The sequence below is a fragment of the Aspergillus alliaceus genome, assembly GCF_009176365.1.
Source record: "Aspergillus alliaceus strain CBS 536.65 unplaced genomic scaffold BDW43scaffold_83, whole genome shotgun sequence".
Taxonomy (NCBI): Eukaryota; Fungi; Ascomycota; class Eurotiomycetes; order Eurotiales; family Aspergillaceae; genus Aspergillus; species Aspergillus alliaceus.
Window position 1 is genome coordinate 84963 of NW_022474766.1, and position 14749 is coordinate 99711.

The following is a 14749-nucleotide window of genomic DNA, read 5'->3' on the forward strand; positions in this document are numbered from 1 at the left end:
CTGACTCCGAGAACCACATCATCGTAGTCCATATTAGGTAGGAGGGCTGGTTATACTTTATTATATTAAGTTTTAGCTCCCAAATGATAACTCGAAAGAAAGAACAAAGACTCTCATCTATCTTCAAAACTACCTACTCATACATAATACCTTATTATTCGACGTCTCTATCGGCGTCCTGCGACTCTGCTCGCGCCAGATTCGTATGCAATTTGTGTTCACGCATAGCCAAACTGACCAACGCTCCTAAGATACTGAGTCCTAGTAATGTAAGGAACACAGCCCGTAAAGACTCCATATACGTCGCCAAAACTCCCGGTTTCCAGTCGGGAGGCAGCGTCCGAAGTTCATCAAGACTGTCCCTGATTCGGGGGATTAACTTCTTGGCATCATCCCGATCACCAAACCGGGCCCAGAGTCCGGATTTCAAGGTATTCTGGAACACCGCAGAAGCAATGGTGATGCCAATCGTGCTTCCTGTACTGCGGAATGCGTACGATGCCGACGTGACCACGGCATGATGCTCATGGTCAACGGCGGACACAAGTGCAATGAGAGTGACAGTGAGAATCGCGCCATAGGCAATCCCCATGAGAAAGAAGTAAATGAAAGGCAACCAAGCAGGGGAGGTGAGGGTTAGGGTACAGGTAAGAGCATTCGAGATGGTGAGGAGGGACACGGATACAAAGTTGTACAACTTGTACTTGCCACTGGCGCGCATCAGTATCCCTGACCCCAATGAACCCAACGATGTTCCAATTGCCTGGGGAATCAACTTTACGCCTGCAGCCGTTGCGGACGAGCCCTGGACCTGAAACAACAGCGGCAAGTAGAAAATAAAGCCATACACTGCCATGACGACTAACCAGTTCGTAAGGCAAGCAGAAAAGACGGTCCGGTCAAGCAGTAATCGAACAGGAATGATGGGCTCAGGCGCGATGTTCGCTTCGATATAAACGAAAATCATCAAGCTCACAGCGGAGAGAGGCAGGGTCGTGATAACCAAAGGATGTGTCCAAGGAAGCTGGTTCCCACCCGTATTAAGCCCAAGAAGGAAGAGAACGAGCGTGATGACCAACGTGATCACCCCGAGGAAGTCAACTCGTTTCAATTTAGCCGTCCCGGATTGCTTTGTAGGCAAGTTCAGCTTGACGGCAACTAGAATGCCTGAAACTACGATAAACGGGACCTGGATGAGGAAAGCCCACCGCCATCCCAGCGTGTCATTAATCCACCCCCCGAACACGCCGCCCAGTCCACCTCCGGCTCCGTAGCAGATATTACCGATACCTTGCCACACTCCACGCTTCCTGAGAGGCACCAAGTCGGAAGCGACAAACGTTGCAATGGTGTTGAGGCCACCTCCCCCAATCCCTGCAATAACACGGCCTAGAACCATGGTGCCCTCACTTTTGGCCACACCGCATATCAAGTTGCCAGCCGCGAAGAAGACATTGGAGAATATCAGGCCAGCACGTCGACCGAAGATGTCAGTCAGCCGTCCGCTCAGCGGTTGGAAGGCGGCATTGGCAATGAGATACCCGGTCGCCAACCAGGAAAGTAGCGAGAATGAGTGGAACGACGACGAGATAGGTCCGGTTAGCGTGGCAACGATAGTCGTATCTATAAGAGTCAGCTTCCCTCCGAGGTTCCTCAAACATATACGGTTGTCATAGCATACCTAAGGCGGCCAAGAAGACACCCACCCACACACTTCCTAATATTACGATCACTTCTTTTGTCGTGGGTTCCTGTTCTAGAAGGGCTTGGTGTTCCTGAGAATCAGTAGTCGCATTGGGGTATTGTTCTTCGAGGAGCGGTGTTTGTTCCGTCGCTGATTCTCCCCGAGGATTCCCAGACCGGATTGCGGGACTTGACGCAGGCTGAGTGGGAGACATCCTACAGCTCCGTTAGGGTGTGTCAGTGATCAATTTTCACATGAGCGTTGATAACGATCAAAAGACCCCTTGAGTCGGTAGCATGCTCAATAAGGGGGTTGGGATGATTTAGTCATAGTGCTTAGTGGTATGTTGAAGTCCGATATAGGATGCGGGTTGTGTTCTCGGTTCGGATATATTGCCTCCTTATGGCAGTTGGTTATTCTAGTGGACATCCGAAGGATTCTGCTATGGAAAAAACGGCAGTTTATTGGTATAGTAGTATTCCTCATATTTAGTCATACATCCGAAGCATACTAAGAAAGAGAAAAAAAGAAAAAGAGAGAAAAAAACACCGCCATTTCAGTCATAGGTCGTACTCCAAGCAAGCAACGTCGTGATCAATCTTTAATAGCATTATCATCGGGCACGTAACTCCGTTAATGGGTAATGCAAAGCTCCACGGTTATAAATTGAAAGAAGGGTAGAAAGTAAGACATGCTGCGCCCAATCTAAACTTCTTTCCTGTAAGACATTAGTGAAGAAACAAGTCAAAAGCTTGGGGGAACAAAGTAACATACCAGATGGGTTGGGACATTTCAATATTGGGCGTACGAATGGCATTGCGATCGCCAAATGGGTTATCCTCATCATCGTCTTCGTCTGTTGCTGACTCACTATCACTGCGATACACCCGCTGCTTCGAAGATGAGGGGATAGATATAGACATTGGCCGAACGGGCCGTGGTGGCCTTGGAGGGTTAACAACAAGCCCCGCAAATGACTCCTGGAGATCATCGCGGTCAGGACTCCAGCCAGACTCAAGCACATCCTGATCGCTATCGCTGTCGTAATCCACACTCTTGTCTAAGACTTCGAACGCCATGAGGGCGGTGACAAGTTCCTCGTTAGCGTGTATGAGACTACCAAGAAATTCCTCGCTTTCTACATGTTGGATATAACGAAGAATCTGACGCCTGAGTTGCTTGCACTTTTCGAACCGATTGAGGACCTCTGCATCCTCGCTTACCCGTTGAGTTTCTCTATTGACCAGCTTTAGTGCATTTAGGAGATTTGTGCTTGCGACAGATGCAGATGCGAGTGTCTGCAACATTTCTGGTTTCTCCCTTTCAAGACTGAAGTTCTTATCTCGAACTTTCTTCTCTTTCTTTTCCTTTTTGAGTGATTTGCTGGAGGTATGCTTGTGCTTGGGGCCACTAAGAACTGTGGCTGGTCCATTGCCCGCAGAGATCGATACAGTATGACCCATTGGAGGCTCGTCGGAAGTGCCAGTGTCCCGGAGAACCTTGGCTTTGGCCTGGTTGGCCGGCTGCTTGCGTTTTGGTAATTGCTTATAGAGAGCTGTCACCCGCTCCATGCCGGGCGTGTTCTTATAGGACACGGCCCATTGTCCAAAGAGTTGCTTGCATTTTTCTTTGACCTGAGGATCAGAAACAGGGTCCGTAGCAGCAATTCGCAACCGTTCCAGTAGGGGTTCATCAGCAAATTCCCGTAAAAAGCGGTCTCCAGAATTTTGGATCAGGAAGTCGAGGATAGTGAGAGCTCTTAATTGGCGGTGCAGGTTTCCATATTTACTAGAGGCCAATTAGGAACAGAAACCTATTTGAGATTGATTGGACATATAACTGACAGCTTCTTACGCAGGGCGCGGCTTGCTTCGGTCGGGCCACTGCCCTGTATCATTACGGCTTCAATGAGATCAACGATGCCACTAGAGTCTTCAACATCATATTGTTCACTAGTTAGGACCTCAATCTGCACAGACACGGCCGAATATGGTTTCTATAGAGAAGCGTTAGTTCGACAATGTTAGCGTCAGGATCCATATGGTCCATTCACTCCATATTATGGGGTATCCGAACAGGGTCGGGTTGTATGGAGACTCATCGCATGAGGTTCAGACGTAGATATATGAACAAACTGAACTTACCGATGAATGAAACATGATGATATTCGAGTCGTAAAGAGTTTCCCCGATTCACCCTATGTCTTTAGAAACAAATATCCCAGACTGATGGCAGCCCGAACCCGCAGATCCAGATTTTATAAACCAACGTGCAGTCTAGTCAAGCAAAACGCCTTTCGCCTTGGAAAAATATCCCACAAGTATATAGCCCTCGATGATCTCAATTCCCGAAGCGGAAGTCCCCCTTGTGATACGTGAGGAAAGCCAAAGAATAGCTGAACAGTGATGTGGTAGCAGACCCAGTAAGGAGGCTATCGCTTCGTCTTGGCGCTAGTTATTCAGCCCGACGCACGGTTACCTGACGATCAGTTCAGGCTCAGAGCAACCGTTGATGAGGCCAGTTATAGCCTTTTGGCTCTGCAGAAACACACCAAGCCGAGGAGGATTGTTCTTTGCTGCCTCCGACGTCATGGGACGTGCGATAGGGACCAATCTCGTGACTGCCCCTCGCCCATGGCCTAATAGGGTCTAGGGCGGGGAAAGATTTGAATGCCTAGTTGCCTGGGGCGAGGATCGCGATGTGAGACAAGTTGGGGTAAATGGCGAATCGACCTCTCCTTCGCTGTGCACACAATACATCCCACACAGAATCACTTAAGGATAGCCTTTAATTGCTGCTGGGCAGCATCTTACGTACTTCTTCCCCCTAATCAATGGGTCTCCGGTCTGCGAAATCGGCAGACCGTCTCTCAATTCGCCAACCGCGACGGTTGCTCTCCCGTCTAGTTCTCTGCTCCACTCTCCTCCTGGGAATCAGCATAGTCTTAAAAAGCCGCCACCATCTCACTTCCTTTTTCCCCCACTTACTTACTTCTACACACCCCTATTCCCAAGTCACAACGATGTCTTATCAACAGGAACGCCACATCGCTGAGCTTGCAGTCCAGCGAGCTACTCTGCTTACACAAAAGGTCTTTAACGAAAAGGCCAAGGGCACTGTATCGAAAGATGACAAGTCGCCCGTGACAATCGGTGACTTTGGTGCCCAGGCTTTAATTATTCAAGCGATACGCAAGAACTTCCCAAATGATGAGATCGTCGCCGAAGAGGAGGCCAGCTCTCTCCGTGAAGATAAGGCGCTGAGCGCAGAAATCTGGAGATTGGTTAAGGATATCAAACTGGAGGACAGTGAAAGTGATAAGCTCCTTGGGGGCCAGTTGCCGAGTGAAGAAGAAATGCTGGACATTATCGATCAAGGCAAGAGTGCGGGGGGTCCGAAGGGTCGCATCTGGGCTTTGGACCCCATTGACGGCACTAAGGGATTCCTTCGTGGTGGCCAATATGCCGTCTGTCTTGGTTTGATTGAGGATGGCGACGTCAAGGTTGGAGCAATTGGCTGCCCTAACCTGCCTATTAACGACTCCGATACGATGTCTGCATCAATTGGTGCTGGCCAGAACAGCGGTGCTGGCTATGGTGTCCTTTTCTCAGCTGTCAAGGGCGCCGGTTCCATTAGCCGGCCTCTGAAGAACGGTGCTCTTGCTGAGAGCAAGTCTATCTCTATGCGTCCCGTACCCGACATCTCCCAGGCTATCTTCTGCGAAGGGGTGGAGGCTGCCCACTCGGCTCAGGGCGACAATGCTGCTGTTGCCCAGCGTCTTGGCATTACCTCCCCGAGCGTGCGACTGGACTCTCAGGCGAAGTACTGCTCTATTGCCAGAGGTGCTGGAGACATCTATTTGCGTCTCCCTGTAAAGAAAGACTACCAAGAGAAAATCTGGGATCATGCCGCAGGCGATCTGATCGTGCGTGAAGCTGGTGGCCAAGTAACGGACATCTACGGTCAGCAATTGGATTTCACTAAGGGTCGGACTTTAGCTGCCAACAAGGGCGTTGTCGCCGCGCCCAAGGCCCTTCAGGGCCAGGTGATTGATTCTGTCAAGGTTGTCCTGAAGCTGTGAAAAGCCGAATGAGCTTGTGTTATGACCAAAACAATTTGTAACGAATTTTGTCGGATTGCACACGCTAGATGCGTCTAGAAGTACATAAATGGATACCAATCGCAGACAAACAAAATATGCTTGGATATACATGTACAGTAAAACGTAAACAATGTTCCTCTTCCCAAAACCAAAGGCGCTGGATCTACCGAATCTTCTTGGCCTTGAGTTTGATTGTCTCCCCGTTGATGAAGATACCCTTACCCTTGTACGGCTCTGGCTTACGCCATTCCCTAATCTCAGCCGCAAACTTCGTCACAATGTCCTTATTAACACCCTCCAGCAGAATACGCGTTGGCTGTGGAGTGCTTGCTTTGACACCCTGTGGGACGCCCAATTCAATCGGGTGCGAGTATCCAACCTTGAGGGAGACGAATTGCTGGCCGGGGTATTCAGGTTCGACTGTAGTTGCCGTAGATTCGACAGCGGCTCTGTAACCAACACCAACCAGACTGAGGATGCAGACGTGGCCTTCCGACACTCCTAGGATATAGTTCTGCAAATGTGCGCGAGTGGTTCCTAAAAGATAGAATTGTTAGGAAGACATCAGTATATGGCACTCAAAGTATTATACGCACCCCACATAGCACGCTGATGCGCAATCGAGGAATCCTGAACAGAGAGAGTCGCTTTCCGAAGGGCCTCATCATGTGCAACTTCCAAAAATGGGGGGATTTTCAGTGTCAATTCACCTGTGATAGATACATGAGCCGAACTGTCCACCTTAGATCTAAAGAACGCAAGACCGTGCCATACCCAAAGGTCCTTTGACTTCAATTGCAGTCTTTGGAATATCCTTCGCTCTTCCTCTCACTTGTGTCTGGGGTAAGTCAATGAATTTAAGGGAGACTTCCGGGGGTACGGAGATCGCGGCGCCGCCGACTCGAGATTGCGTTGGTGAGGTGGTAGAAAACGATTGTGTCCGTTGAGAATGTGAAAAGGCAGGTGCTAGAAAAATGGGCAAATAACCCTGCCTCAAAGGGCTCCGGGAAAGCTGCCTGAAACAGCTCTGCGTCAAGGAACTCGACATGGTGATAATTGCGGCTTGTTGCCTGAAGACAAGTACTTTGGACCTCCGATGCCGACTTTGATTTTGGCAAGAGGCCCTGCTATCCTAATTTGGTTAGCGCCTGTCGTACACGTGATCATCACCGTTGTATACATCGAGGCTTCGATTCATCCTCCACTATTCTTTTCAGAGAGATCTATGATATAATATGTAACAAATCTTCAGACGAGAGCCGTCGTGGTGCTTCTGTCTTGTTTGTTGTGAGAAATTGTTTCGTTCGCTCTGTCCTATGTTATAATCTCCCTTTCTTCATGTCTCTTTCTATATCCCAACTTATCTATACTCTACAAGTTTCTCAAGCTTCCAATCTACAGCTTGAACATATTCCTTCCACGCCATTAATGACTATACGACCTCACTTTTAGCCAACTGTCTTTACACACGCGTCATTTGTTGCGTTGCAGCAAAGCAAGGAACTATCATCTCTCCTAAGCAACCCGTTTACTCTACTAAATAGTGCACTGATGCCCCAGAAAACTATGATGCTGGTATCATTGAAAAAGATAACTGGTTCATCTTTAAATATGGCTCTTATTACGCACATCCTGCTTCCATTTTTGCTACTGTTCTCAGTCCTTTGTGACGCTGAAGGCCCGACAAGCGGTATGTGACACGGAAAAATATAATCTCGATCATACTAATCGAGCTAAGACCTTTTAGTACGCAAGAACGATTCCTTCGAGGAAGCTGACCTAGTCTCTTTTTTAAACTCGAAACCTTCGCAACACGATGCGGTGTTCACAGAGGCAGTTCAGTTGCTAGAGTCAATGAGGTCGGCCCCTTCCTGCAACCGACTCGCAGCCTCAAGGCTAGTCACATCTTGTCAGTCGATTGGGGAAAAGACATCCAATATAGATACGGAAACTTATTTGCTATTGGAACATACTCGATCTTTGTATGCGGCAAGACTTGCCATCTGCGAACTCAACGGCGCCGGGACATCTATCCCTCCTGCTTGTCTTCCAGTAACCATTCCACCACCACAGAAGAAAGGCATATTTGGTTTCTCTGCGAAGAGTAAGGTTCCAGTCAATGTCATGGACTCAATCCCGAACCAGTTGCTGGAATCCTGCCTTAAGTCGCTTGAATCACGACCGCAGTGGTGGACATCTTATAGCAACAGTAGGCAAAACGCTTTCTTAATATGTCAGGCCACAAGAATCGAGAACGAAAAGCAAGAGCTTCTGAATCTCTACAGGTCAGTAGTCAAGAGCTCTAACAAACTCAATCAAGGCCTTCAAGAAGCCTTGCAGACGGCTGCCGCGGAATCTTCTCAGCACAGAGCTTTCGTACGAGAGATAGATATTTTGAATGCCAGGCTTATTCACGACATAGAAAAAACACAGTCGCAATTCAAGTCAGTATTCGAGAAAGTGTTTTATAACATTGAAACCGGAGCCGTTTCAATTGTCAACACTGTTGCCTCAATGCTCGGGAGTGTCCAGGACCAAGCGACAGCTCTAGATAAGGTACTACTACAACTGCCCTTCGGTACAACATATCTAATGATTAATAGAATATCCAAAATGTGTCCGCTGAGGTTACTAAGCTGCAATACACTTTCCGAGATCTTCTAGACGAGGTGCTGTCCCGAAACGAGCAAATTACACTAGCACATCAGCAAAATGCTATGTCACATAACGAACTCGCCTTGTCGCTTCGGTCGAAATTGGAGTCTCTCGTACAAGAAGACATGGCTAGGTTGTTTCATAATGTCGAAGCTTTTGATGCTTCTTTGGCAGGTGGGCCTGTTTCAACAAGACGGCCAATGCTGACTGTACTGTACAGGAATGGCTCTCTGGGAGGTTCGGGCTCCTATCGGAGCAAGAACTTAGTATATCTGATGTGAGTGATGTTCCTGGACTATAAACATGATCTAACCATCAAAAGCGCCTGCGAACCTTCGAGACATCATTGAAAGAATTCCAGTTGAAAGCGGAAGATTTACACAAAGCGCAACTGCAACAGTCCGAGAATCTCGATATCCAGTCAAGGTTACAGGAGAAGTTGCAAACAAGTATACGGATCTCACAAGCTCTAATTGACAAAGCAGCCACAACTACGGCTAATTTACAGGTGATGATCGAAGAAACAACAGCTCTATATAAAGACTCCCCTACGCTAGGAACTCTTTTCAGCACATACTCTTCGTGGACAGTTTTCGGTCTTCTTTTGAGTCTCATAGCATCTCACCACATAAAGTTTGCCCTAGTAATGCTTGTTATTGGTGTCAGTGAGTACCGAATCCAGGTCCCGTGTGGATTCATACAACTAACCGTGCTGTTCTAAGCCCACCTCATGATGAAAAGGATACTATAATGTGTCCATGACCGTTACGATGACGAAGTTAATGAGGAATTAATTCTTTATATCTATCATATGGCTTGTATATGTCTTTAAGCTCTATCTTATTGCGCCATTTATTCACAATTGCACCGTCCGCTTGGCGGAAGGGGTGCGGGTGCTGTTCTTGATCGAACACCCACTTATGAGGCGCACGTTTCTGTTTTTTCCCTCTACTTTTCCCCATTATTCTATTACTTTCAGTATTTTCTTCATAGATAACAAGGCCAATGACTAATCGAAGTCCTTCATGTACTCGCCGCGTCAATCTGCTCTTGACTCTTCCCATACACACGTTCCCTATTGCACAATGAGTGATAGGTGAGCTAGCCAAGTATTAAGCTATCAATCAAGGCCAGACTCGGCAATCATGTCGGCAACCGAATTGTTTTCGGCAGCAATCCATACAATGTGTCCCGACCAAGCCTCGGCAACACATTGTTTGCCATGCAGTAACCCATGCTACGGTCCTTCATAGAACATGTAAAGTCCCTTTGTTTTCGGATTAACAGTGACCGAAAAGAGGAACAACATATTGCAGTCGGTCATTCTAACAAAAGTAGGCACCGTCTATGTTGCTCAAAATTATGCATGAAATGTGCCGCTTCACTTCCACAATTCAAAGGCCGGTGCCGAGGGGAATGCCCGATCACTGTATTAACTTCTGTTTAACTGCCGAACCTCAAGCCCTTCAGGTAAGCGAATTTTTGCGGAGGCATTTTGCGGAGTGACGAGAAGAATTCTCGGCATTCTGTGGGGAAACCCATACGACGATCCCCGGCTCTACTCCGTGGAGACACTCATTTAAGGGACACGATGACCTGTCGACTCAAACGCTGCCGGAAGTTTCACCCTAATGTCGGCTTTTCCAGATCCGCAATGATTATCAAGATAGTCACGTCAGCATGCAGCTTCTGGTATACTGCTACCCAGACGCATAGATTGCTATTCTCTGAAAACACAGTCGAATTCGGCCGTTTTCAGTGCCCATTGAAATTGACTCAAATACCCTTGTATAAGACCTATCAGAAGTAAACATAGAATCTCGCGTCATTGGGTATACGAGCCAGACATTTAATGAAAGGATCGAGTAATGGCTATGAGGAGAAAATATGGACCTCTTACTTTATACCTCCGGCCAAACCTCGGAGAAGCCCTAGGACACGGGATATAGTTTACTCTTCACGTACCGACCGTCATATGCACCCACACATGAAGAAGCTTATTCGCGATAGGCATACCATCAGCAGAGTTCAGGATGCCCGAGATAGCTATATAAAGCCATCTAGTTCACTGCAGAGTAAAAACCACACCAAGTCAGTATGCCTTCACTTCGCCTACTTCTACCTATACTTACTGCGGGCTCTGCTGTTCTGGCAGGCCAGGATGTGTTTCAAGATAAGTGTACAAGTTTTGCAACTAAAATCAAATTGCCCAATGTACGGGTGAACTTCGTGGATTACGTACCTGGAGGTACCAACCTCTCTCTGCCAGATAACCCAACCAGTTGCCATGCAAATTCTCAGTCAGTGACTGAGGATATCTGTCGGATTGCTATGGCTGTCGCAACTTCGAACAGCAGCGAACTCACGCTCGAAGCATGGCTCCCAAGAAACTACACCGGTCGCTTCCTGAGTATAGGCAACGGAGGCCTTTCGGGCTGTATGTTCTACTAGACACCGCAGTGAGATTGCATAGCGATTGACGTTGACGCTTCGCAGGTATTCAGTACGGCGATCTGGCATACTCATCTGGCTTAGGATTTGCGACAGTCGGCGCCAACAACGGCCATAACGGAACATCCGGCGAACCTTTCTATCACCATCCCGAGGTCCTCGAAGATTTTGTACATCGCTCTGTCCACACCGGTGTCGTAATTGGCAAAGAGCTGACGAAGCTCTTCTACGATGAAGGATTCAAAAAGTCTTATTACCTTGGTTGCTCTACTGGTGGCCGGCAGGGCTTCAAATCCGTTCAAAAATACCCCAACGATTTTGACGGTGTTGTGGCCGGTGCACCGGCATTCAATATGATCAACCTCATGTCATGGAGTGCCCATTTCTATCCAATCACTGGGCCACCTTCATCTGACACATATCTATCGCCTGATTTGTGGAATATCACCCATAAGGAAATTGTGCGTCAGTGTGATGGGATCGACGGTGCTGAAGACGGTATTATCGAAGATCCAAGTCTCTGCTACCCTGTGCTTGAGACAATAATTTGCAAGCCAGGTCAAAATTCCACCGATTGTCTAAGTGGGAAGCAAGCCAATACGGTTCGCCAGGTTCTATCCCCGCTGTACGGCGTGAACGGCACCCTGCTCTATCCCCGAATGCAGCCCGGCTCCGAGGTGATGGCCGCCTCCATGATGTACAGTGGTCAGCCCTTTGCCTATAGCACAGATTGGTACCGCTATGTTGTCTACGAAAACCCCAAATGGGATGGGACCAAGTTCACAGTAAGTGATGCTGCCGTGGCTTTGAAGCAGAACCCCTTCAACCTTCAGACCTGGGACGCAGACATCTCCGCTTTCCGCAAGGCAGGTGGCAAGGTCCTCACCTACCACGGGCTCCAGGATCAGCTCATCAGCTCGGAAAATTCCAAGCTTTACTACGCGCGCGTGGCGGAAACCATGAACGTACCTCCCGAGGAACTCGACGAATTCTACCGCTTCTTCCAGGTCAGTGGGATGGCACATTGCAGCGGGGGCGATGGGGCATACGGTATTGGGAATCAACTCAGAACTTATAACGGGGTTGATCCCGAGAGCAACGTTCTCATGGCTATGGTTCAGTGGGTGGAAAAGGGCATCGCCCCGGAGACCATTCGTGGTGCCAAGTTCACCGATGGACCGGGCTCAGCTGTAGAGTATACTCGCAAGCATTGCCGTTACCCGCGGAGAAATGTATACAGGGGGCCAGGGGACTACACTGATGAGACTGCATGGCAGTGCGTTTGAGTTCCTAAAGTCTGTACGTAGTACCTACGTACATTCAATGCTATTCCATGTCTTGATAGTCTTTTTTTCTTCTACCAGAGCGAGATACATGATCACATAACCAGCCACCCTAGATTTCGTTTCACTAGGTTCAACTGAAATTCCCTTTGCTTCAACACTGGGGGTTCTTGTTGTAGTTTCCTTTCGGGCAGCCCTATGCGCGACCTCTACTGGTAACATTCAATCTGTATTCCTGGCCGCCAGATAGTTAGCTAATCTCTATCGCACTCAACTGCCTAGTACGCATTGAAATCCTAGCATGGAAGGGAGCCATATCTATTCACCCTTGTTCCTGTATATTCGAGGGAATTATTATATTGATGAAGGAATCACTTCACCAATGTAGGCAGGTGGGTGCATTAGAAGCCAGTGCCAAACTTCGTCTTGGAAAATAATAATTCATTATATCAACGACAATGAATAACATGGCGGTCTATCACTACAGGCCCTCATTTACAGTGAATATAAGTACAATAGCCACCCTATATATAATCCCTTCCCAGCTTCTTCCTCCTTCCAATATCATCTCTCACTACATCAGCTTATGGAAACCACTATATATACCGGTCAACCTTTCGCTAGTATCTCTGACAAATACCCAATCACTCATTCCATTTGAACTGGTATAAAACATTGACAGAAATTCTTAAGCTATCTGAAGCACCAAGATTCTCGATCCAAAACTATGGTCTCTTCAAATATGGATACAGTCTAAGGAAGGGACTATATGCCATATCATCAGACCATGAGACCGGTGCCTCGGCAACAAGATTTAAGCCAACAAACACGTCTTCCAATGTAGGAGGAGCAGAGATATTACATACACTATCGTCAAAGGCTACCGACAGACCGCAAGGAGGCTATGACCGTATAATGTTTTTCTCACTAGCCGGTTATGTACGACCATTGGGATCCAGTTCGAGAAGACTGTTGCCGCCAGCAAACGTCCAGCTGGATGACTATTGGGTTTTTGAGGCCATGGCCCTCAAAACCAGAGGCACAAGCTATATATAGTTCATCTCCAGAAGTAAATGACTCTGGGGTCAACCTCTCACCCACCGTGGTGTGGGCTTGACAACACTGGCGACGTTGAGAGGCTTGTCTGGTTTGAGTATGTTGAGGGGGTTGTTCAATGTTCACCTTGGCGTGGGAGGGAGGACATGTGCACCTCATGCTTTTATGGGGTGTTAAATATATATTTCTAAGGTTGAGTGAGAGACATGTGGAGTATATAAGCTAGACTCACCGGCAGGTAAACGGCTCGTCTTCGAGTTGGAAAATATATATATGTATTATAGAACAAAAAAAGGTAGAAAAAGTCCAGGGTGATCAGATATCATACATACACTGTACTCTCTCTCTCACATCAAGCACAAGATAGATCTCAATTATTTTCTTTCTCCCTGGGGAACGGGAATTAGGCAAAATTAAAAGGACAAAAAAAGAACGACACCTGTGAGATTCGAACTCACGCGGGCGAACCCACACGCTGGGAGACATGAACCTCCTATGAGGAATCATGAGCTAATAGCAGGCGTGCGCCTTAACCACTCGGCCAAAGTGTCTTGTTGTTGTCTATGTGTTAATTCGCCAAAATATATAGTGCATTTCCTAGTATTTACTAAGTACATAGTAGTTCGTAAGAGAATGAAAGGATCCACCAGACAGACCGCCTTTGAGAACTGGGGCCCTATCGCATCATATCATGGGGTTCCACTCGGTGGGATGGCTTAATGACTTTCTATACCAACCGTACGTTGGCAGAATTCTTGCGAGACTATATCGATTGACATTATCTTTACTCTGTACTCTTCGGTATCTAGCTACCGGCCCCCGCTACTAGTAGTAGTGATCTTTAACCCCCCCGCGAGCTCGCACGGATCGCTTTCATTGACCTCATTGTTTGCGCCGCGACAGCGCGTGCAGGGCTTCTCTCTCATCCGCTATCGGCAAGATATATTGGACTCACGCATTCCCCGATCGCTTCTCAAAATGGCTGATCCTGTTGCCGATACCCCTGTCATGGACGAATTTGCACAGACCCGTGGCGGCGACGATCTCTTCGACGATGAAATTGTACCTGTTTCTGCGGAGCCACAGGTCCCGCCGGAGGTCCAAGCATTAGAAGAGAACGTCGCAACGCTCTCATTGGAAACCCAAACGCCACCTCCTCGTACTGATACTCCACGGTCGCGCGGAGGTGAAAGGCGAGGACGTGGTAAGGGCAAGGGACGCGGTGGCAGGCGAGGATCGCAGAGTTCAGCGTCAAGGAGGGGTGATGGGGGTACAAGGCCAAAGTCAACGGATGATACCGCGCAAAATGAAAAGAGCAATGAAGAGTCTACCAATGATATCTCTAATGAAGCGACGGAACAGTCGAAGAAGGAAGATATGGCCTCCGACTCGAAGCCCTCTACTGATAGTAATGGTCCACGGGTGCCAGCTGTGCGCGGGGATCGAAGTGCTACAGGCGGCATCAAGAAGGTATGTCGGGTTTCTGTCTTTTTTTTTTTTTTTTTTTTTTTCCCCTTT

The 14749-nt window shown here is 48.0% G+C and overlaps 7 protein-coding genes and 1 non-coding gene across 8 annotated transcripts; 4 read left to right on the plus strand and 4 right to left on the minus strand.

The window, feature by feature from the left end:
- Window positions 1-109: 109 nt before the first annotated feature.
- Window positions 110-2117, minus strand: BDW43DRAFT_293920 (major facilitator superfamily domain-containing protein). The gene is made up of 2 exons (XM_032043884.1): window positions 1682-2117; window positions 110-1623 (listed from the first exon to the last, which is right to left on the minus strand). The coding sequence occupies exons 1-2, from the start codon at window positions 1896-1898 to the stop codon at window positions 155-157; spliced, it is 1686 nt and encodes a 561-aa protein (XP_031894367.1). The 5' UTR covers window positions 1899-2117; the 3' UTR covers window positions 110-154.
- A 26-nt stretch (window positions 2118-2143) lies between these two features.
- Window positions 2144-4011, minus strand: BDW43DRAFT_244749 (LSB5 family protein). Its single transcript, XM_032039723.1, has 4 exons — window positions 3829-4011; window positions 3529-3680; window positions 2459-3472; window positions 2144-2402 (listed from the first exon to the last, which is right to left on the minus strand). Exons 1-4 carry the CDS (start codon window positions 3841-3843, stop codon window positions 2390-2392), a joined length of 1194 nt encoding a protein of 397 aa, XP_031894368.1. The 5' UTR covers window positions 3844-4011; the 3' UTR covers window positions 2144-2389.
- A 394-nt stretch (window positions 4012-4405) lies between these two features.
- On the plus strand, window positions 4406-5793 carry BDW43DRAFT_293927 (3'(2'),5'-bisphosphate nucleotidase). The gene has a single exon (XM_032043885.1). It carries the CDS (start codon window positions 4518-4520, stop codon window positions 5763-5765), a length of 1248 nt encoding a protein of 415 aa, XP_031894369.1. The 5' UTR covers window positions 4406-4517; the 3' UTR covers window positions 5766-5793.
- On the minus strand, window positions 5794-6847 carry BDW43DRAFT_293930 (mitochondrial 54S ribosomal protein uL6m). The gene is made up of 3 exons (XM_032043886.1): window positions 6561-6847; window positions 6383-6496; window positions 5794-6323 (listed from the first exon to the last, which is right to left on the minus strand). Exons 1-3 carry the CDS (start codon window positions 6832-6834, stop codon window positions 5950-5952), a joined length of 762 nt encoding a protein of 253 aa, XP_031894370.1. The 5' UTR covers window positions 6835-6847; the 3' UTR covers window positions 5794-5949.
- A 550-nt stretch (window positions 6848-7397) lies between these two features.
- On the plus strand, window positions 7398-9192 carry BDW43DRAFT_316767 (putative nuclear membrane fusion protein Kar5; the record flags this gene model as incomplete). Its single annotated transcript, XM_032048387.1, has 5 exons — window positions 7398-7476; window positions 7534-8342; window positions 8390-8707; window positions 8764-9106; window positions 9164-9192. 5 exons carry the CDS (start codon window positions 7398-7400, stop codon window positions 9190-9192), a joined length of 1578 nt encoding a protein of 525 aa, XP_031894371.1.
- A 1203-nt stretch (window positions 9193-10395) lies between these two features.
- faeB-2 (putative feruloyl esterase) lies at window positions 10396-12190 on the plus strand. The gene is made up of 2 exons (XM_032039724.1): window positions 10396-10878; window positions 10938-12190. The coding sequence occupies exons 1-2, from the start codon at window positions 10539-10541 to the stop codon at window positions 12176-12178; spliced, it is 1581 nt and encodes a 526-aa protein (XP_031894372.1). The 5' UTR covers window positions 10396-10538; the 3' UTR covers window positions 12179-12190.
- Window positions 12191-13664: 1474 nt separating this feature from the next.
- On the minus strand, window positions 13665-13782 carry BDW43DRAFT_t231. The gene has a single exon. It is a non-coding gene; the product is annotated as a tRNA-Ser (tRNA).
- Window positions 13783-14209: 427 nt separating this feature from the next.
- On the plus strand, window positions 14210-14701 carry BDW43DRAFT_316769 (uncharacterized protein; the record flags this gene model as incomplete). Its single annotated transcript, XM_032048388.1, has 1 exon — window positions 14210-14701. A coding segment is annotated over one exon (492 nt), but the record flags the coding sequence as incomplete, so codon positions are not given.
- Between the last annotated feature and the right edge of the window lie 48 nt (window positions 14702-14749).